The 25,053-nt window shown below is 39.8% G+C and overlaps 1 protein-coding gene across 1 annotated transcript in view; it reads left to right on the top strand.

Moving 5' to 3' along the window:
• Positions 1-25,053, top strand: part of SAMSN1 (SAM domain, SH3 domain and nuclear localization signals 1) — a 178,150-nt gene that overhangs the window by 142,553 nt on the left and 10,544 nt on the right. Inside the window, exon 7 of the mRNA XM_049857858.1 lies at positions 1,945-2,024. Coding sequence (XP_049713815.1) covers positions 1,945-2,024 — 80 coding nt within the window. The remainder of the gene's footprint in view (positions 1-1,944; positions 2,025-25,053) is intronic.

The raw sequence follows: 25,053 nt of genomic DNA on the forward strand, positions 1-25,053 counted from the left end.
CCAGAAAAAAAAAAAAAAAAAAGTTTTTTTTCTGGGTTATGTGTGTTCTGCATATACATATTCATGTCTTATGTGCTCTGCTGATTCCAGATTGTAGATTACAGGAGACCGCTTTCTCTTATTTTCCTCCTGTACCTACAAGAATGCCTTAAGAAGGAGCTCTGCAAAATTCATGTCTAAAGAACCAAAAAAAAAAAAAAAAAATCAAAAAAGGAAATAGATGGAAAAGAACAATGGAAGAGAAGGGAAAAAATGTTTGCTGTATACCCATAAACCCATTGCTGACAATTCGATTCCAAATTATAGCGATCCTTTAGGACAGAGTAGAACTGCCCCATAAGGTTTCCAACTCTGTATGTCTTTATGCAAGCAGACTGCCACATCTTTCTCCCACAGAGAGGCTGGTGGGTTCAAACTGCCAACCTTTTGGTTAGCAGCCGAGCACTTAACCACTACACCACCAGGGCTCCTTTTCTAAATCAGAAACTAAGGAAAAAAAAAAAAAAACCAGTCACGAAAATTCCAACTTCTAACATCTTGACCTCACGATGGAAGATCTTGGTTCAAAGAACCAGATCCAAAAAAAAAAAAACAAACTAATTTTAAAATTTAGAGACATTTTGGGAACCTCTGAGTGTGGTTACTCTGGTTTCAAACAGGAAGTTACTGACGTAAATAACTCTGAGACTTAGCTGTGAATACACTGTTTCATCATAGTCATGATGGCGATTTGGAGGAAAACCTGCAACTATTTTTCACCAAGCTCCCCCAACCCCAAATATGAGAATGAGGAATAGCAGGAAATTGCAGCAGTGATTACAAGTGGAAAGAGAGAAGGTGAAAGGAAAAGTCACTAGCCTGGTGGCCAGGTGATTTCTGTGGGACTCAGAACCTTCATCTGTAAAACAAGGGGCTTGGATTAAGTGATCCATAAAGTCCTGTCCTTCTTTAGCACATTCTACATTTCGGATTTAAATAAATGGAGCCACCCTTTACAGAGGCTGAAAGGGAAGAGCTGCTACCTTTTGAAAAGGTTTTATTTAGCTGCAAGCAAATGGATGCCACATTCCAAAGCTTTTACTAAAGTATGCATAGAACAATTTTAATATCAATAATTCATGTTGAGAAGGCCTAAGCTAATGAAGCTTAAAATGCCAGTGGTGAAAAGTTTAGTTTAACAGAAAGCAGGTAAGGTGATAGCTGCATGGAATCAGAGCATTTTGGAGCTAGGAAGAGTTTAGTAGCTAGTCCAAAAAATTCAACCAAATCCACTGCTGTCAGGTGGACTCCAACTCATAGTGACCATACAGGACAGAACAGAATTGCCCAAAAAGGTTTCTAAGGCTGTAATCTTCTTTACTGAGACCAACTGCCACATCTTTGTCCCATGGAGAAGCTGGTGGATTCAAATCATCAACATTTTGGTTAGTAGCCAAGCACTTTAACCGCTGCTCCACCAGAGCTCCTTGATAGCTAGACCACTATGCTTTTACTACCCAGAAGGAAACTGAATCCCCGAGGGATTCCATGATTTAGTCAAGGTGTGTAGCTAGTCAGTGGAATTCTTGGTTTTTATTTTGTTAAATTTTGCTTTATTTTGCATCAGTTTATTGTAAGAATTATATATTTTTAAGAGAATAAATATTAATGATCTGAAAAAAAAAAAGTTGCCCTCAAGCAGATCTGGGCTCACAGCAACCCTATAGGACAGAGTAGAAATGCCCCATATGGTTTCCAAAGAGCAATGGGTGGATTTGAGCTTCTGACCTTTTGGTTAGCAGCCAAGCTCTTAACCACTGCACCACCAGGGCTCCATTAATGACCTAGCCAATTTAATACCTTAACAAACTAAAGGATAAATATAATGAGAATTAAGTTGCACCCAAACTTCCTAAGTCCCACAATTTCTGATAACCTGTATGTAACACTTATCTCTTTCCATAGATCTAAATGAAGATGGCTTTCGTTTGAGTAAAAACATACATACCCTTCAAGGGAAAAAACTACAAGGTATTTCCTGTCAGGTAATGTGAATAATCAACATTTATGTGGTATTTTGAGAAAATCTTCTTGCTATTGAGTTCCACAATGTGCTAAAGATAGTGTATAATACTTAGACAGCTTTATAGTTATTCTATTTTTTTTTTTTATATTTGGTTACTATACGTTGTTTTAAAATCGATATACTTATGGCCCCATGATTTAGGGTATAAATGAAAAAAGCCAAATGATGACTTAATAAACCATTTTGATTAAGCAAAACCTCATGCTGTAAAGTCTTTTGATAAGTAACTCTAAGCTTGTTAAATTAATAAACTGAGACTTTATCTGACAAGACCCATGCTAAGTGCTTAGAACTGTCCGGCAACTTTTAGCATGGGACGTGTGTCTCATGTTTTCACACTCGTTATAAAAAAAAAAAAAAATACAGCGATTCCTGGCATACCTCTTCAAAAACTACATTAATCAGTTTAGAAGTTTGAGCAATTAAGGATGTCTGAAATTTGGGCCTCCCTAATAATAATTGGAAACCCTGGTGGCATAGTGGTTAAGTGCCCTGGCTGCTAATCAAAAGGCTGGCAGTTCGAATCCGCCAGGAGCTCCTTGGAAACTCTATGGGGCAGTTCTACTTGTCCTACAGGGTCACTATGAGTCAGAATTGACTTGATGGCAGTGGGTTTGGTTTTTGGTTTGGCTTTCAATAATAATAATTAGAACTGCCCCATAGGATTTCCATGGAGAGGCTGGAGGATTCACGCTGTCAATCTTTTTAAGTAGCTGAACTCTTAACTGTTGTGCCACCAGGGCTACACAATTATTAATTAACACACAAATAATTTTTTTATTTTACTTACTATTCAGCTTGTACAGAGAAAGAGTGGATGAGTCAATAGGGCCAACTCAGGCATCATATTGATTTTTGATATTTTTCTGACTTTTTAATCATGCTGATAGATTTATTAGAACATTTAGAACTGGACTTCCTTAGTGTAGCAGATCAATCAACAGGCAAAGGGTATACAGCTTGTGAGCTGCAAGGGTCTGATTTGGTGCGGAAAGGTGGCTCGCATTTCTAAATCCAGCCTAACCTATGGGGCTGTCTGAGGCCCTCTGAAGGAGGACATGGTGGGCCATAACTTCTGGTCTACCACAGTTTCTGTTGACTGTTCTGATGATGCTGGAGTGATCCAACTGTGCTTGAGAGGCTGTCTATACTCAACTGCACAATGACTGAGCATTGATTCTCCCTGTGGGGAATGGTTGAGAGCTCCGGAGTCAGACAAAGCTCCGTTTGAATCCTGGTTTGGCCCTTAGAAGCTATATGACTTTGGCGATTTACTTAATCTCTCTCAGCTTCAGTTTCATCATCTGTAAAATCGGCCTGTAAAGAACCTACATCTCAGTTCTGTCCTGAGGATTAGAGAAGATATTTCATTACACCACATAGTTTCGTGGCTGGCATTTTGTTGTCAGCTGCCATCTAGTTGGCCCCTGACTCATGCAACCCCATGCACAACAGAACAAAACACTGCCCCATCCTGCATCATCCCCATGATAGGTTGCAAATAGGACAATGGTGACCCGTAGAGTGTTCATTGGAGGTAGATCACCGGGTCTTTCTTCCCAGCTCACCTCCTGGAAGCTCTGCTAAAACCTGTTCAGCATCATAGCATCACACAAGCCTCCACTGACAGATGGGAGTGAATGAAGTGCATTGGGCGGGAATTGAACCTGGGCATCCCACATAAGGCAAGGACACTTCCACTGAACCACCAGTGCCTTAGTGGCTGGCATTTAGGAGATGCTTACAAGATTTCAGTTGTTTTTCTTGTTATTGCCATGGCTCCTACTATCTACTCCCCCTCTTCTCACTTCCCCTTGCCCTTCTCTTATTCTTTGCAAAAAGACTTAATGACATTCTAATAGCACAGCTGGTGGATTATCTCTGAAATATGCAGTCTCATTCTCCAAAATTGAGATGAAGCCTCAGATATAATATCTAAGAAATATTGATAGCTAGGAAAAAAATAACAGTGAGAGCTCCCTAGACATGCTTAGTGCCAAGAAAGATCTTTCTTCAGGTTTTTAGTAGAAAAATAGAGCCATTACTTAGAAAGAAAAAGCTATTTTTCACATCTACTGTTGTAGAAAGTTCTCAAAAGAAAAGGATTAAAAATAAATTTTTACCCTAACGCCAATCCTTCTGGAGATTTTAATTGGCCAAGAAATAACCCTTCTAGAATGGTAACCATTCAATTGTGTTGTGTAGTTTATTCCTAGAGGTTACTTGAAGGAGTTCATACCCTGTGAGAGTCAATAAGGAGCATCTAATCTAGAAATCTTCATTTGGGAGTAAGGAATGATCTTATATACCCTTAGTGTCTCTCCTCATATTCATAGTAGCCATTGCATTGAATTTATCTAAAAAACAAACGAACAACTTTCCCCTAAAGCACAATAAAAAAAGAAATGATCTTTAAAAAAAAAAGAGTTCTATCTCCCCACAACCTTTCCAAAAAAACACAACTTGTCTGTATTACAGAATGCTTTGATCTAACAAGAAATGCCATGTAAAATCTTTATTAACAGTTTATCCTTTGAAAGATGGTATATCAGTAAGAATTCTCAAGAGAAATATAACTAATAGTATATAAGTGTGTTAATATAAATATACATATACACTATATATATATGTATAAGAGAAATACTTATTTTAAATATTCTATGGGGGCTGGAAAGTCTGAAATTTGTAGGGCTGGCTGGCAGGCTGGAAATTTAGGCAAGGTTTTTATGTGACAGTCTTGAAGCAGAATTCTTTCTTTTCCCAGAAACCTCAGTTTTGCTCTTAATGTCTTCACCTGATTGGATGAGGCCCACCCACATTACCCAGGGTAATCTCCTTTAATTTAAGGTCAGTTGATTGTGAATGTTAATCACACCTACAGAATACCTTCACAGCAACATTCAGACTAGTGTTTGATCAAACAATTGACACCATAGTCTAGCCAAGTTGACATAAAATTAGCCATCACAGATGGGGAAGGGACCATTCTGAGACAGAGAAGAGACCCTAGTGTGAAGAACGTAGACTGGCCTGTTGGTGAATACAAGAACCGAACTTGGCCCAGACTTTGGGCTCTCATTAGTGAACAAATAACCAGGCAAAGCAATGTTTCTCAAAGCATGGCCTGGGGACTATCTGTATCAGAATCCTTGCGGTATTTGCTAAAAATGCAGACTTCTGAGCCATACCCCTGGCCAACTGAATTGTCACACTTGGTGCATAGTCAGTGTTTTTATGTGGGTCTACAGAGGGTGCTCGGTACATGAGCCATGAAACTCTCTGGGATCAGGACAGCTGGGGGACACTTGTCCACTGACATGATATCATGCATTCTTTTTGAAAGGTCAATCTTTGCTCAGGACTGATCGTGGCAGAGAACCAGAAAAATAAAAACCAAATCTGTTGCCATCGAGTTGATTCTGACTCATGGCAACCCCGTGTATTACAGAGTACAACTGTTCCATAGGATTTTCTTGACTGTAACCTTTACCGAAGCAGATCAACAGGTTTTCTTCTAAGGAAGACAACAGCCTCCAGGAAAAAAGTGAAGTTGATTTTTGCTCTTTATTATGAGAACAATACATATTCATGGCAGAATTTTTATAAACTATGTAAAAGTTGTTCTTAGCTGCCATTGAGTTGGCTCTGACTCATGGAGACCCCATGAATAACAGAACGATACACTGGCTGCTCATGAACAATTTTCATGATCGTTGGTATGTTTGAGTCCATTGTTGTGACCACTCTGTCAATCTACCTTGCTGAAAGTTTTCTTCACCTTGGCTGGCATACTACCGAACGTGATGGCTTTTTGCTGATGACACACTCAAAGTAAGCAAGTAGAAGTCTTGGACAATATTCTGTGATCCATAGGATTTATTTAGCTAATTTTTGGAAGTAGATCACCAGACCTTTCTTCCTAGTCTGTCTTAATCTGACTGTCCCACTGAAACCTGTCCGCCATGAGTGACCTGCTGGTATTTGAAGTACCAGTGGCATAACTTTCAGCATCATAGCAACATGCAAGCCATCATGGTACAACAAACTGACAGATGAGTGGCAGATATAATAATATAAAAGATTAAAAGAATGAATAATATATTAAGGGGTAAATATTTTTATGTAATTGGCTGTTTTACTTAATATTATTAACCTGGAGTAAAATGTAAAATATTTTAGTGTTTGTACTTATTATATTACTATGCCTACAAAATATATCTTGGACATTAAAAATGTTCAGAAAAAGGTTTAAACATTAGCTGAATTCCCAATCCAATAACCAGGTAGAGGTGTTTCTTTCATATTCGGAAAACACGGAGACGATCTCAGGAATGGAAAAAGCTACAAGGAAGCACCTGGCAAGGGGCAGGGGAAGATGTTCATGGAATCCTTTTTTCAAAACCGATTTTGCTCCATGAATATTTCTGAAGACTTGGCCTGGGATAAACTTGCTGGAGAACCAGGTTTGCAGGAGAAGTGCTGATGGGGAGAGTTTGAAGCAAGGGAGTCTGCTTGCCAAGGTGATCGTTACACATACCATAAAGAACATCTTGGAGAAACTTGACTCCCAGCATTTATTTTTGTTTCCTTGTTCTTGTTTGTTCTTCTCTGGCAGCATTCAGTTGATGGCGCAAACCTTTTGTAGCATATTGAAAAGGGTATAAAATATGCAGTAATACAGACTTTGGGCTAATATATTTTCATAAAATGTTTCATGCCTCATTTCTCACGTAAATTCTTAGGTTGCATTCAGCCTTCAGAGTGTCATTCATATTCATGATAGCAAAGAGGGATAACATTTATTACTTTCAGTGCTGGTGATATTAAGCACTGTCAAGCAACCCCACCTGGGGCTGTACCAAAACATTTTTTCCCAAGCTCTTTTAGTGGAAAAAGAGTTCATGAGTGAATTTGCAAAATATCTATCTTTCTATCTGTCTGTCTACATCTGTATATATGTTGTTATTGTTGGGTCAAGTCAGTTCCCACTCATGGTGACCCTATGCACAACAGAATGAAACACTGTCCAGCCCTGCACCATCCTCACAATTGTTGCTATGCTTGAACCCATAGTTGCAGCCACCATGCCAATCCATCTTGTTGAGTGTCCTCCTCTTTTTTACTGACCCTCTGTTTTATGAAGCATGATGTCCTTCTTCAGTGACTGATCCCTCCTGACAATGTGTCCGAAGTATGTGAGATGCAGTCTGGCCATCCTTGCTTCTAAGGAGCATTCGGGTTGTACTTTCAAGACAGATTTGATTGTTCTTTTGGCAGTCCATGACATATTTAGTATTTTTCTCCAACACCCCAGTTCAAAGACATCAATTCTTCTTTGGTCTTCCTTATTCATCATTCAGGTTTCGCATGCATCTGTGTTGGGGGGGCGGGGACAAAGGCCTGGAAATGTACTCCTGAAAGAAATCAGCCATTGAAAACCCTATGGAGCACAGCTCTACCCTGACACACATGGGGTTGGCATGAGTCAGAAGCTACTTGATGGCAACTTTTTTTTTTCTATATGTAGATATATCCATATATTTACATATATTTGCACTGCCCAAGACCCAGAGGTTCCCTTCTAAGGCAGATATTAAAGTTCTAAAAGTTAGATCAGTCCACACAAACTTCTTTCTTGATGAAACTCTGGCTGCTAACCAAAAGGTTGGCAATTCAGATCCACCAGGTGCTCCCTGGAAACTCGATGGGGGCAGTTCTGCTCTGTCCTATAGGGCCACTATGAGTCAGAGTTGACTCAACAGCAGTGGGTGGGTCCTTTGCTATGGAGACTAAAAATTTAATTATCAGAATTCCCAACCTCCTCTGTAGTTAGAGGGGGCCATGGGACCCAGGTTCTAGACAATGAGACGTAGGAAGAAACTCCTGAGGAGGGCTTCCTTTTCTGGAAAATAAAAGACAAAGCCTTATCAGGCAAAAGCTTTATCCTTTCCCCTTCTTCCTGATTGAAGCTGGGATGTGATACCTGGTGGGTCAGTATCCATCTTCCAGCCATGAGGATGATAGAGGAGGCAGACACATGAAGCCTGATTCTTTGCTAACATTCTTGGCTAGCTGCACTAGCTTAGACTGCCTGCATCAGGATTTCTTAATGTATAGAAAAATGAGCTTCATCCTTGTTTAAGCCACTAGTTTTAAGTTTTCTGTTCCTCAAAGCTGAATGCATTCTTAACAGATACAACTTACCTTTAAGACTGTCATTTTTGCTAATGCTGAACCATCATTGTTCTATCTCAACTAGCAGACCCAACTGTCCAGAGTTGGATGGTGTCTAAACTCAGCTCTGCTAGTACAACTTAGACTATCTCCCTTCGGTTCTCATGCAGTGAGTGCAGTAGCATCTTAAAGTAGTTATTTAGTCCTTCGGATGAAAGTAGGGTTAATAACAAATGATGTGTTGGCTGTGTACAGCTTATAGACTTGTAGGTGTATCCGGTGCAGCACACTATTGCTGGGAAATGACTTTTTGGAGAGCTTAACTGAGGTCATGACACTGGGTAACTGCAGCAGTACTTTAAAGTTATTCTGTGATCGATTAACAAGCAGAAGAGGCAGGTCCCTCCCTAGGTTTCATCTGACAAATTTTGTGTGGCTCTGCACAAAGGTGCAAACAGTCTAGAAGGCAGAAAAAAAGTGGTCAAAAGTGACAGATGATTCAAATAGTATCTGTGACAACCTAAGTGCAGTCTTTATGTGTGGAGTGATAATATTAAGATGAAATGATGCTGTGCATTTACCCACATTTCTTATTTTCAAGTGTTTTCTTATCCATTATATAACGTAAGCTACTGTATTAGCTAGCTATCACTGCATAACAAATTATTCCAAAACGTAGGGGCTTAAAACAACAAACATTTATTAACTGTCTCACAGTTCTGTGGGTCAGGATTTTGGGAGCCGTGTAGCTAAGTGGTTCCGGCTCATGGTCTCTCATGAGGTTGCAAGTAAAATGCCATTTGAAGGCTTAACTGGGGTTGGGGGATCTGTTCCTATGCTCTTTCTCATGGCTGTAGGCAGAAGGCCTCAGTTTCTTGTTGGCTATTGGTTGGAAGCATCAATTCCTTGTTGTGTGGACCTCTCCTTAGGGCTGATTGAGCGTCCTCACAGCATGGCATTTGACTTCCCCCAGAGTAAGCCATCTGAGAGAGACCAAGGAAGAAACCCCACGCCTTTTAAGACCCAGCCTAAGAAATTGCACACCATCATTTCTACCATTCTTTGTGTTAAAAGTGAATCGCTAAATCCAGCCCACATTAACCCAAAAAACAAATCCATTGCTATCGAGTCGATTCCGACTTACAGCGACACTATAGGACAGAGTAGAATTGCCCATAGGGTTTCCAAGAAGCAGCTGGTAGATTCAAACTGCTGACCATTTTGGTTAGCAGCCGAGCTCTTAACCACTGCGCCCGCATTAAGGGGAGGGGATTTATGTTTCATCTCTTAAAAGGAACAGTATAAATAATTTGTGGATGTATTTTAAAATACCCACAACTACCTAGTACTATTCTGACCTTATTGATGAAGTTTTCAACCTCCCAAGAACAAGATTATAACGCATTTTGCAGAAAGGAAGAATGCAGGACTATATTTGTTAACAAGAAGGAGAATCTATTTTCCCCCCTTTAACAGTAGAGGACTTTAAAGAGTGGCCTTCGTTGGTATTAATTATGAAATTCACATCTTTTGCCTCAGGTGAAATGAAATTAAAATCACGCTAGATTTTCTCATTTCAGTGTCCAAAGTTATAATGAAGCTATGATAGGTATGCTTTCCCTTTTAAAGCAAGAAAAAGTGTTGAGGCATCTTCTGTTTTAGCTTTTAGTTTATTAACAGAAGAGAAAATGCTCAGTCCTAATAAATTTTATGAATGCCTTATATTTGGTAGCCAAATCCCAACTACGAATGTATGTGGGTATTTTCCTATCTTGATCACCTTAAAAGGTTGATGGGAATCAGTAATATTCTTATTTTTTAATGGAATTATGCAATTAAAAAAAAATGGCTAGAAAGCACACTCTAGAAACTTACACTGTACCAAGCACCAGGTATTACCTACCCATTGCAGCTGAGTTGATTCCGACTCCTAGTGACCCCATACGGTTCCCAAGGTTGAGAATCTCTGCAGAAGCAGACTGCCAGATCTTTCTTCCGGGGAATCGATTGTGGTTTTGAACCATCATTCTTTCAGTTAGCAGTCAATTGCTTTAACCACTGTGCCACCAGGGCTTCCTCTTGGTACTACCTAGCATCTTTAAAATATAGCACAAACCCTGAAAATGTGAACCCTATCCTTTAAAAAGCCACAGGCTACACCCAGTGGCAAAATGGAATCCAATCACTTAGTACTACCTTTGGAGATTTCAGCTACTGTGTCCGGTTCTGCTTCTTGCCTCCAGCTTGGCTAGAATGTGCGGAACTACAGAACCGCTTTGGACTCTATAAACCAACCTTGCTTTAGCTTAATATGAGTCACAACCCTTGACTTTGGACTTGCTTCTTAAACTTCCTGCATTTCAATTTCTACTTCCATATATGCAAAGTGGTGAAAATAGAACCTTCCTGTCATTAATAAAAATATTAAATGGAACAACATATGTTTATTACTCTTAGATGTTCAGTAAACATTCATTTCCTCTTCTCTTTAAGCGCCCCCTCATTCTTTTGCAAGCCTTCCCTCAGAGTAAAATTTGAAAATCCCCTTCTTTTATAAACTCCATCAAATGCCCTTGGTTTCAACCTTGAAGTGCCCTGAGCAGGAGCTCTGTGTGATACTAGGTTCATAAGTTTTTCAAAAGTAGGGGTTAACAGTAAGGAGTTTACATTAACAGGTACAAAGCTAATCAAAAATACACTACGACTTGAGATATTACCCAACTCCAGTGTATGTTTGATTTGAGCTTAAACTATACCCACTACACACCACCTTTCAAAATTGGATGGCCATTATGTAACTAATACCACAGGATACTAAATGGAAACAGAATCGGTGGCTTCATTAACAATTTTCCTGACCCGAACTCTCTTTCCACCAACCTTCTTCTGGATTTTGGGCCAAGAGTTGAAATTGGAATAAGCGAAGGATTGGGAATAAAAATGAATATACTAAGTACATATATATACATACACATACATACTCACTTTTGTTTGTATGCATTTAAGAAAAGACCCTTTCCCAATGATTTTGGCAGCTTTGTGGAGTTTGTTTTTATTTTTAAAAGAATATAAATATAAGTTGTTTCCTTTTCTAATAGTAAAGAAGGTGACCTCTGAATGCTGAAGTCTATCTCGATATCACAGACATGTTAAGCCTACTGTTATGGTAAAAAAAATTTCTCTCCAGATATCCTATTTAAATGTTTTTTTCCATCTTTTTCCCAACAGATTTTAATGGTGTGAGCATCATTTTTGGTAGTTCTTTATTACAGTTGTTTTTAGCTGACACATGGACATGTTTCCAGAGAACACTGTTTCAGGACCAATCAAAACTGGCTTGCTTTTACTTTTAAGTTTTCTGACCTAAGAATAGGATAAAACATTTCTTTCGAGGAAGGATAGGTTTTATGTGAAATTTTTACCTAAAATGTAGCAATTTCTCCTGAGATATGGACAGTTTTTTTTCAGCATTAGAAAGGGTATCCTCTTTGTGTGCCAACTCTCGCTTATGACAAGAAAATCCTCAGATCACATAATCCACCTTCCTTTCATTCTTGAGTCATTGCTAACCAGAGGTTCATGGAAAGGACATGTTTTTAGACTGTCAGAAAATTTCCAGGATACTTACGTACCCTGTGTGGTGTCTTGTGGTGCTATGGACTTAATAAACTGTAAGTCCTATTTGTAGTTCTCCTTCTAAACTGGCTTTTATGAATACAGCAAGCTAAATTATGAAATTTTGATTATAGTTTCCCCAGATATAATACTTGTAATACAGATTCTGTGGCAAATAACTGCCTTCAACAAATGATGTTTCTCTAAGGTAAGGATGTAATACAGGCAGTCCCTGGGATATGAATGAGATCTGCTCCTAATTGTGTCTTTAAATTTTTAAGTCAGATTTGTAAGTGAGACCCCAGAGGACACGGCCCCCGGACTCTCTGTTAGCCCAAAACCAAAACCATTCCCCAAGCCAACTCTTCAGACAAAGATTAGACAGGACATAAAATAATACTGGTGAGGATTGTGCTTCTTAGCTCAAGCAGACACATGAGACTAAGTGGGCAGCTCCTGTCTGGAGATGAGATGAGAAGGCAGAGGGGGACAGGAGCTGGTTGAATGGACACGGGAAATACAGGGTGTAGAAGAAGGGTGTGCTGTCACATTATAGGGAGAGCAACTAGGGTCACATAACAATGTGTGTATAATCTTTTGTGTGAGAAGCTGGCTTGAATTGTAAACTTTCACTTAAAACAAAATAAAAATAATTGTAGGTAAGTCAGAACAGGTGCATATAGCTCTTATTCAGCCTTACTTTAGTGCAAGGGGGAGCCCTGGTGGTTTAGTGGTTAAGAACTTGGCTGGTAACCAAAGGCCTGGCAGTCTGAATCCATCAGCCACTCCTTGGAAACCCTATGGAGCAGTTCTACACTGTCCTATAGGGTCACTAAGAGTCGGAATCGACTTGACGGAGACTTTTTTTTTTTTTTTTTGGTTTAGTGCAAGGAAGCCCTGGAGTGTAGTGGTTAAAATGACTGCTAGTAAAGGTCAGTGGTTTGAACCCACCAGCTACTCCACAGGAGAAAGATGTGGTAGCCTGCTTCTGTAAGATTTACAGCCTTGGAAACACTACACAGTCGACTTGACAGCAGTGGATTGGTTTCTGATCTTCAGTGCAAGAAAAGGTTCAAGCCTTTTTAATCATTTAAAACCTGCACATGCAACGAGGCAAGGTCATGAAGACTCCATGGACACATCCAAACTCCCTGAGGGGCCAAATTGCTGGGATGGGGGCAGTGGGGACCGTGGTCTCAGGGAACATCTAGCTCAACTGGCATAACATAGTTTACAAAGAAAACGTTCTACATTCCCCTTTGGTGAGTAGCTCCTGGGGTCTTAAAAGTCTATAAGCAGCCATCTAAGATACTCTACTGGTCTCACCCCTTTTGGAGCAAGGGAGAATTAAGAAAACTAAAGACACAAGGAAAAGATTAGTCCAAAGGAGTAATGGACCACAACTACCACAGCTTCTGCCAGTCTGAGTCTAGTACAACTAGATGGTGCCCAGCTACCACCACTGACTGCTCTGACAGGGATCACAATAAAGGGTCCTGGACAGAGCTGGAGAAAAACACAGAGCAAAATTCTAACTAAAAAAAAAAAAAAAAAAGACCAGACTTACTGGCCTGACAGTGACTGAAGAAACCCTGAGAGTATGGCCCCTAGACATCATTTTAGCTCCTGAGGTCCACCATTCAGCCAAAGATTAGAAAGGCCCATATAACAAAATAAGACTAAGGGGGCACACCAGCCCAGGGGCAAGGACTAGAAGGAATGAGGGGACAGGGAAGCTGGTGATAGGGAACCCAAGGTTCACAAGGGCAGAGCATTGAAATGTCATGGGATTGTTAACTAGTATCATAAAACAGTATGTATACTGTTTAATGAGAAGCTTGTTTGTTCTGCTCCCACGTGTCCATCAGTTTATCATACTGTGGGGTTTTCGTGTTGCTGTGATGCTGGAAGCTATGCCACTGGTATTCGAATACCAGCAGGGTCATCCATGGCAGACCAGGTTACAGCTGAGCTTCTAGACTAAGACAAACTAGGAAGAAGGACCCAGCAGTCTACTTCTGCAAAAATTTAGCCAGTGAAAACCTTATGAATAGCAGCAGAACATTGTTTGATATAGTGCCAGAAGATGAGCCCCTCAGGTTGGAAGGCACTCAAAAGATGACGGGGGAAGAGTTGCCCCCTCAAAGTAGAGTCAACCTCAATCACATGGATGGAGTCAAGCTTTCAGGACCTTCATCTGCTGAGGTGACACAACTCAAAATGAGAAAAAAACAGCTGCAAACATCCATTAATAATCAGAATGTGGAATGTATGAAGTATGAATCTAGGAAAATTGGAAATCTTCAAAAATGAAATGGAATGCAGAAACATTGATATCCTAGACATTAGTGAGCTGAAATGGACTGGTATCGGCCATTTTGAATCAGCTAATCATGTGGTCTATTATGCTGGGAATGACAACTTGAAGAGGAATAGCATTGCATTTATCGTCGAAAAGAACATTTTGGGATCTATCCTGAAGTACAACACTGTCAGTGATAGAATAATATCCATACGCCTACAAAGAAGACCAGTTAATACAACTATTATTCAAATTTACCTACCCACCACTAAGGCCAAAGATGAAGAAATTGAAGGTTTTTATCAACTTCTGCAGTCTGAATTGATGGAACATGCAATCAGGATACACTGAAAATTACTGGAGATTAGAATGCGAAAGTTGAAAACAAAGAAGAATAATCAGTAATTGGAAAATATGGCTGTGGTGGTAGAAACAATGCCAGAAATCACATGATAGAATTTTGTAAGACTAACTACTTATTCATTGCAAATATCTTTTTTCACCAACATAAATGGCGACTATGTGCGTGGACTTCACCAGATGGAACACACAGGAATCAAATTGACTACATCTGTGGAAAGAGATGATGGAAAACTTCAATATCGTCAGTCAGAACAAGGTCAGGGGCTGACTGTGGATCTGATCATCAATTGCTCATATCCAAGTTCAAGTTGAAACTGAAGAAAATTATAACAAGTCCACAGAGCCAAAGTATGACCTTGAGTATATCCCACCTGAATTTAGAGAGCATCTCAGGAATAGATTTGACACTTTGAACACTAATGACCAAAGACCAGACAAGTTGTGGAATGACATCAAAGGCATCATACATAAAGAAAGCAAGAGGTCATTGAAAAGACAGGAGAGAAAGAAAAGACCAAAATAGATGCCAGAAGAGACTCTGAAACTTGCTTTTGAATGTTGAGTAGCTAAGCAAAAGGAAGAAATGATGAAGTAAAAGAACTGAACAGAAGGTTTCAAAGCGTGGCTCAAGAAGACAAAGTAAAGTACTATAATGACATGTGCAAAGACCTGGAGCTGGAAAACCAAAGGGAAGAACACACTCTGGGTTTCTCAAGCTGAAAAAGCTGAAGAAAAAATTCAGTCTTGAGTTGCAATATTGAAGGACCCTGTGGGGAAAATATTAAACGACGCAGGAAGCACCAAAAGAAGACATAAGGAATACACAGAGTCACTATACCAAAAAGAATTGGTCAAAGTTCAACCATTTCAGCAGGTACCATATAAGCAGGAAACAATGGTACTGAAGGAAGAAGTCCAAGCTGCATTGAAGGCATTGGCAAAAAAAAAAAAAAGGCTTCAGGAATTGACGACATACCAATTGAGATGTTTCAACAAGTGAATGCAGCGCTGGAAGTACTCGCTTGTCTATGATAAGAAATTTGAAAGACAGCTATTTGGCCAACCTACTGGAAGAGATCTATGTTTATGCATATTCCCAAGAAAGGTGATCCCATCTAATGCAGAAATTATCGAACAATATCATTAATATCACACACAAGTAAAATTTTGTGGAAGATCATTCAAAAGCAGCTGTATCAGTACATGAACAGGGAACTACCAAAAATTCAAGCTGTATTTAGAAGAGGATGTGGAACCAGGGATATCATTGGTGATGTCAGATGGATCCTGGCTGAAAGTAGAGAATACCAGAAACATGTTTACCTGTGTTTTATTGACTATGCGAAGTGGATCATAACGAATTATAGATAATATTGCGAGGAACAGGAATTCCAGAACACTTATTTGTGCTCAGGAGGAACCTAAATGTAGATCAAGAGGCAATTGTTTGAACAGAACAAGGGCATACTGCATGGTTTAAAGTCAGGAAAGTTGTTGAGTCGGGGTTGTGTCCTTTTACCATACCTATTCGATCCATATGCTGAGCAACTAATCCGAGAAGCTGGACTATATGAAGAAGAATGAGCATCATGATTGGAGGAAGACTCATTAACAACCAGCGTTATGCAGATGACACAGCCTTGCTTGCTGAAAATGAAGAGGACCTGAAGCATTTACTGATGAAGATCAAAGACCATAGCCTTCAGTATGGATTACACCCCAACATGAAAAAAAAGAAGAAAACAAAAATCCTCACAACTGGACCAATAAATAACATTATGATAAATGGGGAAAATATTGACGTTTTCAAAGATTTCATTTTACTTGGATCCACAATCAACACCCATGGAAGCAGCAGTCAAGAAATCAAAAGGTCCATTGCATTGGGCAAATCTGCTGCAAAAGACTTCTTTAAAGTGTCAAAAATCAGAGATATCACCTTGAAGACTAAAGTGAGCCCGACCCAAGCCATGGTGTTTTCGATCACCTCATATGCATGTGAAAGCTGGACAGTGAATAAGGAAGACCGAAGAAGAATTGACACCTTTGAATTGTGGCGTTGGAGAAGAACATTGAATATACCATGGACTGCCAAAAGAATGAACAAATCTGTTTTGGATGAAGTACAACCAGAATGCTCCTTAGATGCAAGGATGGCAAGACTACGTACATACTTTGGACATGTTGTCAGGAGGGATCAGTCCCTGCAGAAGGACGTTATGCTTGGTAAAGTAGAAGACCAGCAAGAAAAAGGAAGACCCTCAATAAGATGGATTGACACAGTAGCTGTAACAATGGGTTTAAGCATAACAACGGTTGTGAAGAAAGCATAGACCCAGACAGTGTTTTGTTCTATTGTACGTAGGGTGGCTATGAGTTGAAACTGACTCAATGGCACCTAATAACAACAACTTTTTTCTGTAAATTTTCATCTTAAGTACAAAAAATAAAATAAAAGCCACACGTACGGCAAGTGAAGGTAATTGTGATGGAATTTGTTGAGAGTAGAGGTTGGTTCAATCATTTCAAAGTGAACACAAATTTATATAACATTAAAGGGCAAGTACCAGTTGTCTGTAAATTGGGCCTTGGTAACCTGGGGACTAGGAAACCCTGGTGGCGTAGTGGTTAAGTGCTACAGCTGCTAACCAAAAGGTCAGCAGTTAGAATCCACCAGGCTCTCCTTGGAAACTCTACGGGCAGTTCTACTCTGTCCTATAAGGTCGCTATGAGTCGGAATCGACTCGACCCAGTGGGTTTCGTTTGGTTTTAACCTGGGGACTGTCTATAGCTACAATATATCTCCATTCATAGTCCTCTTTCCTAAAAATAATTAACAGGTTATTAACATCTTGTTGTTGTTGTATGCTTTGTAGTCCATGTCGACTCATAGTGACCCTATATGACAGAGTAGAACTGCCCCATAGGGTTTCCTAGGCTATAATCTATATGGGAGCAGATTACCAGGTTTTTCTCCCTTTGAGTAGCTGGCAGGTTCCAATCGCTGACCTTTTCCTTAACAGCTGAGTGTTTAATCACTGCACCACCAGGGCTGCTTATTAACATCTAGATTTCTATAAGGGTTCTCTTCTCAACTATAAGGCTTTGCCTAAAGAAGAGTGTCTTTGCTAAGTAGGAAGAGATGATAGAAAGCTATTGTTTTGAATTTACTGTTGTTCCCTGAAAAAATTACTGTACTCTTCCTTGCTATTTTTCCTGCCGTTTGAGTTTTTAATAGCTTCTTAAATATCAAAGATCTGTGGCGGAAAAACAGGCAAACAAATCTCAGGCAGAAATAGAGGTGTACATTCAAAGGATTAGGAGTAGAAACGAAGTTAAAAAAAACTAGGTCAAGAGACCTGGAGCTACCACTGACCGTGCACTTAGGCCACTAAATTCACATTTCTGCACCTCAGCTTCCTCATTTTTAAGTAAGGTGTTGGACTAGATGACTACAAAGATTTCTTCAAGCTCTAATAATCTGTGTAACAGTATCTCATTCCCACTTTTTCCTTGATACTCTTATGAGGTCCAAGAGTTTATGTAAAGTAACAATAGGAGAAACTTATCTAGTTTAATGCCCCTAAACTTACTTAAGGAACAATGAATTTCTGTGATCTAACTCCCTCATTTTACAGATAAGTGGCTCAAGTGCAGAGAATTGAAGGGCCTTCGTCAAATTCACAAGGCTAGTCACAAAGCAGAACAGTCACTTATCTCCAGACCAGGTCTTCCTGACATTTCTTGATTATATCTTGTGCATATTAAATTGCAGCTCTTAGATACAAAAATTTTCCATGTAGTTTCCTATATCCACAGCTTCTTGTATTGCTGGGAATTTAATAGGTGTTTAATAACAATTAATTTATATGATAGCTCTTCCATTTTCTATCCTCCATATTTTAATTTTTATTTATTTATTTATTTAGGTCAGCTAGAATGGGCACACAGAAAGAGAAATGCTATCATGAACTGTTCTAGAAACTTTCAGAATTTCAGAGCAGTAACAGAGATGTTGCTTCTGAAGCCTCTCCCCTGACACCAGCTCAACACCTATTTGCATTTCTGACCTGTGTAATCTCTGCAGCTTCCAGCTGGCTTGGTAGCATCTACATATTAAAAGACTGACAGCAAACCATGGGTCAAGGAGCAAAGAGTCAACTGGCTTCTCACACAGAAGTGTGGAGAAATGGCCATGAAGTTGCAACTTCCTTTTACCATGGAAAATAGAACATATGGCTTCTAAGGAACCCCTTTACTTACTTCAAACCAAGTACAGCATAGTTATTTCAAGACCAGAACTGGCACCCCAAAAAGTGGTTGAGGAAGGAGAAGGGCTAGAAGCCTACATTAGGAGCTGGGTGGGTGATTTGTGATTACCTAGTTGGATAAGACTGTTACATAAAGTACTTTGTTAGACATGCTGAATTACTTACACAGCTTAGCTATCCGAATGCCTGCTAATCCTCTAGCCAACTACAAGGAGCCTTCCATTCTCCATCCCACCTGATGCAACCTTTCTGTTCCATGAATAACCATAGCGTTTTATTGTACTTCCAATATGGCACACATTAAGTTTTTTCTCCAGGTGTATTTTTGCTCAGTTGTTCAGCTTGATATATATTTACTGAGCATAATTCTATTGACCAGTAAACATATGTTTATTTTTTTTTTATTGGCCATGCATTGAGATGTGTAAAACATCTATGGAGCCCCAAGGAGCTCACTGTCTAGTGGAAGTGACAGGCACAGAAGCAGACAAATATTTTTCTAATTTCTCATATTGAGCGATGGATATCACCGGATATGTTGCTGAACAGGCTTCAGCAGAGCTTCCAGATTAAGATTAAGACAAAAGAAAAAAGGCGAGGAAGAAAGGCCTGATAATGCTTCCAAATATCACCCAATGAAAACCCTATATGAAATATCTAGAACAGGAAAATATACACAAACCTAAAGCTATTAGTGGTTAGCAGGGGTAGGTGGGAGGGAGGGGGATAAGGAAACTCACTGCTTGGGAAACATTGAGTTTCTGTTAAATGTGATGGAAAAGTTGGAAACAATAATAGTGATGGTTTCACAACATGATGAATACAATTAATGTCACTAAATTGCACATGTGAAGAATTTTAAAATAACAAGTGTTAGATAAGGAGCCCTGGTGGTGCAAAGGTTAAACGCTCAGCTGCTAACCTAATAGTCAACAGTAGGAACCTACCCAGTAGCTTCTCCTAAGAAAGACCTGGCCATCTGTTCCCATAAGGATTACACCCACAAAAACCCTCCAGGGTAGTTCTCTGTCACATGTGGTTGCTGGGTCAGAATCCACTGGGTGGCACCTCGTAAGGATACTGCAATTTGAACATAAGGCTTATTCTGAGCAGTTGTTTCATATGCATATGGGGAGGCCATTTGGATTCCAGAAATAGCCAAAGGCTCCAAGAAGCTGGGTACAATGGGCCTTATAGGGAGAAGAGGAGGGAGAAATAGAGAAGACCCACCATTGGCTCATCTTAACAGGATTGACGGAACCCTGCCTTCCCCTCTTTACTGAGATCAGCTGATATCAGGTTACTTCTGGACTGGCTACTAGTAAGTGGGCTCTCCATCCACCTGAGACCAACAGACTTTTGATGAGATGGAAATTAAGAGATAATGCTTTGTTGACTTTTCTCGCAGGATAAGACAAATTTACATTGCTATAGAGCAGTTTCTGGCAGGCTTTTGCAGTTGGGGTCAGTTTTTCTAATGTTGGTATGTGGTTTTGTGGATAAGAAAAGCCTTCAAATCAAACTAAGATGTCTGTTATTAATTTTCTTATTCAACACTGGTAAAATTATTGGTATTTGATCATATTATTGATGGAGCCTCGGTGGTTCAGTGCTTAAAGCGATAGACTGCTAACTGAAAGGTCCACAGTTGGAAACCACCGGTGGCTCCACAGTAGAAAGATGTGGCAGTGGGCTTCCTTAGAGATTTACAGACTCAAAAATCCTATGGGGTCGCTATCAGAATTGACTGGATGGCAGTAGGTTTTGGCTTTGATCCTAATATTGACATAGGGTTGTACAGATCAATTTGTTTATATATGCCATAAAAAATTCCCAAATAAAGAATGTCTGTCAGTTTGTCATGGGGGCTTGCATGTTGCTGTGATGTTGGAAGCTATGCCACCGGTATTCAGATACCAGCAGGGTCACCCATGGAGGACAGGTTTCAGCTGAGCCTCCAGACTAAGGCAGACTAGGAAGAAAGAGCCGGCAGGCTACTTCTGAAAAGCATTAGCCAGTGAAAACCTTATGAATAGCAGCAGAACATTGTTTGATATAGTGCTGGAAGATGAGCCCCCCAGGGTGGAAGGCACTCAAAAGATGACTGGGGAAGAGCTGCCTCCTCAAAGTAGAGTCGACCTTAACGATGTGGATGGAGTAAAGCTTTGGGGACCTTCATTTGCTGTTGTGGCACGACTCAAAATGAGAAGAAACAGCTGCAAACATCCCCTGGAATGTACGAAGTATCAATCTAGGAAAATTGAAAATCGTCAAAAATGAAATGGAACACATAAACATAAGCATTAGTGAGCTGAAATGGACTGGTATTGGCCATTTTGAATCAGACAAATATATAGTCTTCTATGCTGGGAATGATACCTTGAAGAGGAATGGTGTTGCATTCATCATCAAAAAGAATATTTCAAGATCTTTTCTGAAGTACAATGTTGTCAGTGATAGGATAATATCCATATGCCTACAAAGAAGACCAGTTAATACAACTATTATTCAAATTTATGTACCAAGCACTAAGGCCAAAAATGAAGAAATGGAAGATTTCTATCAGCTGCTGCAGTCTGAAATTGATTGAAAATTCAATCAGGATGCATTGAAAATTACTGGTGATTGGAATGTAAAACTTGGAAACAAAGAAGGATAAGTAGTTAGAAAATATGGCCTTGGTTATAGAAACAACGCTGGAGATCAAATGATAGAATCTTACAAGACCAACGAATCTTCATTGCAAATACCTTCTTTCACCAACATAAAAAGGCGACTATACACATTTTTTTTTTTATACACACGGACCTCGCCAGGTGGAACACACAGAAATCAAATTGACTACATCTGTGGAAAGAGACGATGGAAAAGCTCATTATCATCCATCAGAACAAGGCCAGGGGCCGACTGTGGAACAGACCATCAATTGCTCATATGTAAGTTCAAGCTGAAACTGAAGAAAATCAGAGCAAGTCCATGAGAGCCAAAATATGACCTTGAGTATATCCCACCTAGTTTAGAGACCATCTGAAGATTAGATCTGATGCATTGAACACTAGTGACCGAAGACCAGACGAGTTGTGGAATGACATCAAGGACATCATACATGAAGAAAGCAAGAGGTCATTGAAAAGACAGGAAAGAAAGAAAAGGCCAAGATGGATGTCAGAGTAGACGCTAAAACTTGCTCATGAACATTGAGTAGCTAAAGCGAAAGGAAGAAATGATGAAGTAAAAGACCTGAACAGAAGATTTCAAAGGGTGACTTGAGAAGACAAAGTAAAGTATTTTAACAACATATGCAAAGAACTGGAGACAGAAAACCAAAAGGGAAGAACACACTTGGCGTTTCTCAAGCTGAAAGAACTGAGGAAAATATTCAAGCCTCAATTTGCAATAGTGAAGGATTCTATCGGGAAAATATTAAATGACACAGGAAACATCAAAAGAAGATGGAAGGAATACAGAGAGTCATCATGCCAGAAAGAATTAGTCTGTGTTCAAACACTTGAAGAGGCAGCATATGATCAGGAACCGATGGTGCTAAAGGAAGAACTCCAAGCTGCTCTGAAGGCCTTGGTGAAAAACGAGACTCCAGGAATTGACAGAATATCAACTGAGATGTTTCAACAAATGGATGCAGCACTGGAGGTGCTCACTCATCTGTGACAATAAATATGGAAGACAGCTTCCTGGCCAACTGACTGGAAGAGATCCATGTTTATACCTATTCCCAAGAAAGGTCATCCAACCAAATGCAGATACATTTTCATTAATATCACACACAAGCAAAATTCTGCTGAAGAGCATTCAAAAATGTCTGCAGCAGTATGTCAACAGGGAACTGCTAGAAATTCAGGCTGGTTTCAGAAGAGGACGTGGAACCAGGGATATCATTGCTGTTGTCAGATGGATCCTGGCTGAAAGCAGAGAATACCAACTGTGTTTTATCGACTATGCAAAGGCATTTGCCTGCGTGGATCATAACAAGTTATGGATAATATTCTGAAGAATGGGAATTCCAGGACGCTTAATTGTGCTCATGAGGAACTTGTACATAGATCTAGAGGCAGTTCTTTGGACAGAACAAGGGAATACTGATTAGTTTAAAGTCAGGAAAGGTGAGAGTCATGGTTGTATCCTTTCACCATACCTATTCAGTCTGTATGCTGACCAAATAAGCCGAGAAGCTGAACTACATGAAGAAGAATGGGGCATCAGGATTGGAGGAAGACTCATTAACAACCTGCATTATGCAGATGATACAACCTTGCTTGCTGAAAGTGAAAAGGACTTGAAGCACTTACTAATGAAGACCAGAGACCATAGCCATCAGTATGGATTGAACCTCAACATAAAGAAAAAAATCCTCACAACTGGACCAATAAGCAATATCATGATAAATGGAGAAAAGATTGAAGTTGTCAAGGATTTCATTTTGCTTGGATCCATGGAAGCAGCAGTCAAGAAATCAAAAGACACATTGCATTGGGTAAATCTGCTGCAAAGGACCTCTTTAAAGTGTTGAAAAGCAAAGATGTCACCTTGAAGACTAAGGTGTGCCTGACCCAAGCCATGGTGTTTTTGATCGTATCATATGCATGGGAAAGCTGGGCAATGAATAAGGAAGGCCAAAGAAAAATTGATGCTTTTGAATTGTGTTGTTGGTGAAGAATATTGAATATACCATGGACTGCCAAAAGAACAAACAAATCTGTCTTGGAAGAAGCACAACCAGAATGCTCCTTACAGGCAGGGATGGTGAGACTGTGTCTTACATACATTGGACATGTTGTCAGGAGGGATCAGTCCCTGGATAAGGACATCATGCTTGGCAAAGTACAGGGTCAGCGGAAAAGAGGAAGACCCTCAACGAGGTAGATTGGCACAGTGGCTACAACAAGGAACTCAAGCATAACAACAATTGTAAGGATGGCGCAGGACCCGGCAGTGTTTCATTTGTGCATAGGGTTGCCATGATTCAGAACCAACTCAACTGCACCTAAAAACAACAACAATGGTTGAAAATTAAAAAAAAAAAAAAAGAAGCCCTATGAATTACAACCATTTGATCCCCAACCAACCATGGCGATGGCGGAGGATTGGCAGCTTTTTATTACACCGTACATGGGTAGCCACTAGTTGGGGGCCAACTCAATGGCAGGTAACAGCAACAGCATCACAAGGCTTAGAAAACATCTCATGCTACTTTGCATCTGCCACAGATTAGGTGTGGTTAAGAGCTTGGCTGCTAACCAAAAGGTCGGCAGTACGAATCCACCAGCCTAGAAACCCTATGGAGCAGTTCTACTTTGCTCAGTTGTTCAGTTCACAGGGTCGGTGTGAATCGGAATCGACACAACGGCAATGAGTTTGGTTTGGGTTTTAAAAGCATATTTATGAATAAATAAATAAATGTGTTATAAGCCTGCTCAGAGAATATATTTGATTTCATTAGTTCATTAATGACTTATTCACTCAATGACTTTTTTTTTTACTGTTGCTGTTGTTAAGTGCCATCCAGTTAGCTCCCACTCATGATGGCCTTGTGTGTAACAGAAGGAAATGTCTGGTTCTGCTCCATCCTCACAATCATTGCTACGTTTAAGCCCCATTGTTTCAGCCACTGTGTCAATCCATCTTATTGTGGGTCTCCCTCTTTTTTTTACTGACCCTCTACTTTACCAAGCATGACAATCTTTTCCAGGGATTGGTCCCTTCTGATTACATGACCAAAGTAATTGAGACACAGTCTCACCATCTTTGCTTCTAAGGAGCATCCTGGCTGTTCTTCCTTCAAGACAGATTTGTTTGTTCTTCTAGCATTCCATAGTATATTCAATATTCATCCCCAGCACCACAACTCAAATGCGTCAATTCCTTTTTGGTTTTCATTTTTAGCTGTCCAGATTTCCCATGCTCATGAGGTGACTGAAAGTACCATGGCTTGAGTCAAGTGCATCTTAGTTATCAAAGTGGCATCTTTGCTTTTTAACACTTTAAAGAGGTCTTTTGCAGCAGATTTACACAATATGTCATTTGATTTCTTGACTTCTGGCTCCATGGATGTAGATTGTTGATCTAATTAAAATGAAATTGTTCACAACTTCATTTTTTTCTCCATTTATCATGATATTGTTTATGCATTTTGTTGTGAGAATTTTTGTTTTTTTCATGTTTAGGCTGTAGTCTTTGGCCTTCATAAGTAAGTGTTTCGAGTCGAATGAATAAGGTGAAAGAACACAACTCTGCCACACCAATTT

This window comes from Elephas maximus, chromosome 18, assembly GCF_024166365.1.
Source record: "Elephas maximus indicus isolate mEleMax1 chromosome 18, mEleMax1 primary haplotype, whole genome shotgun sequence".
NCBI classification, from domain to species: domain Eukaryota; kingdom Metazoa; phylum Chordata; class Mammalia; order Proboscidea; family Elephantidae; genus Elephas; species Elephas maximus.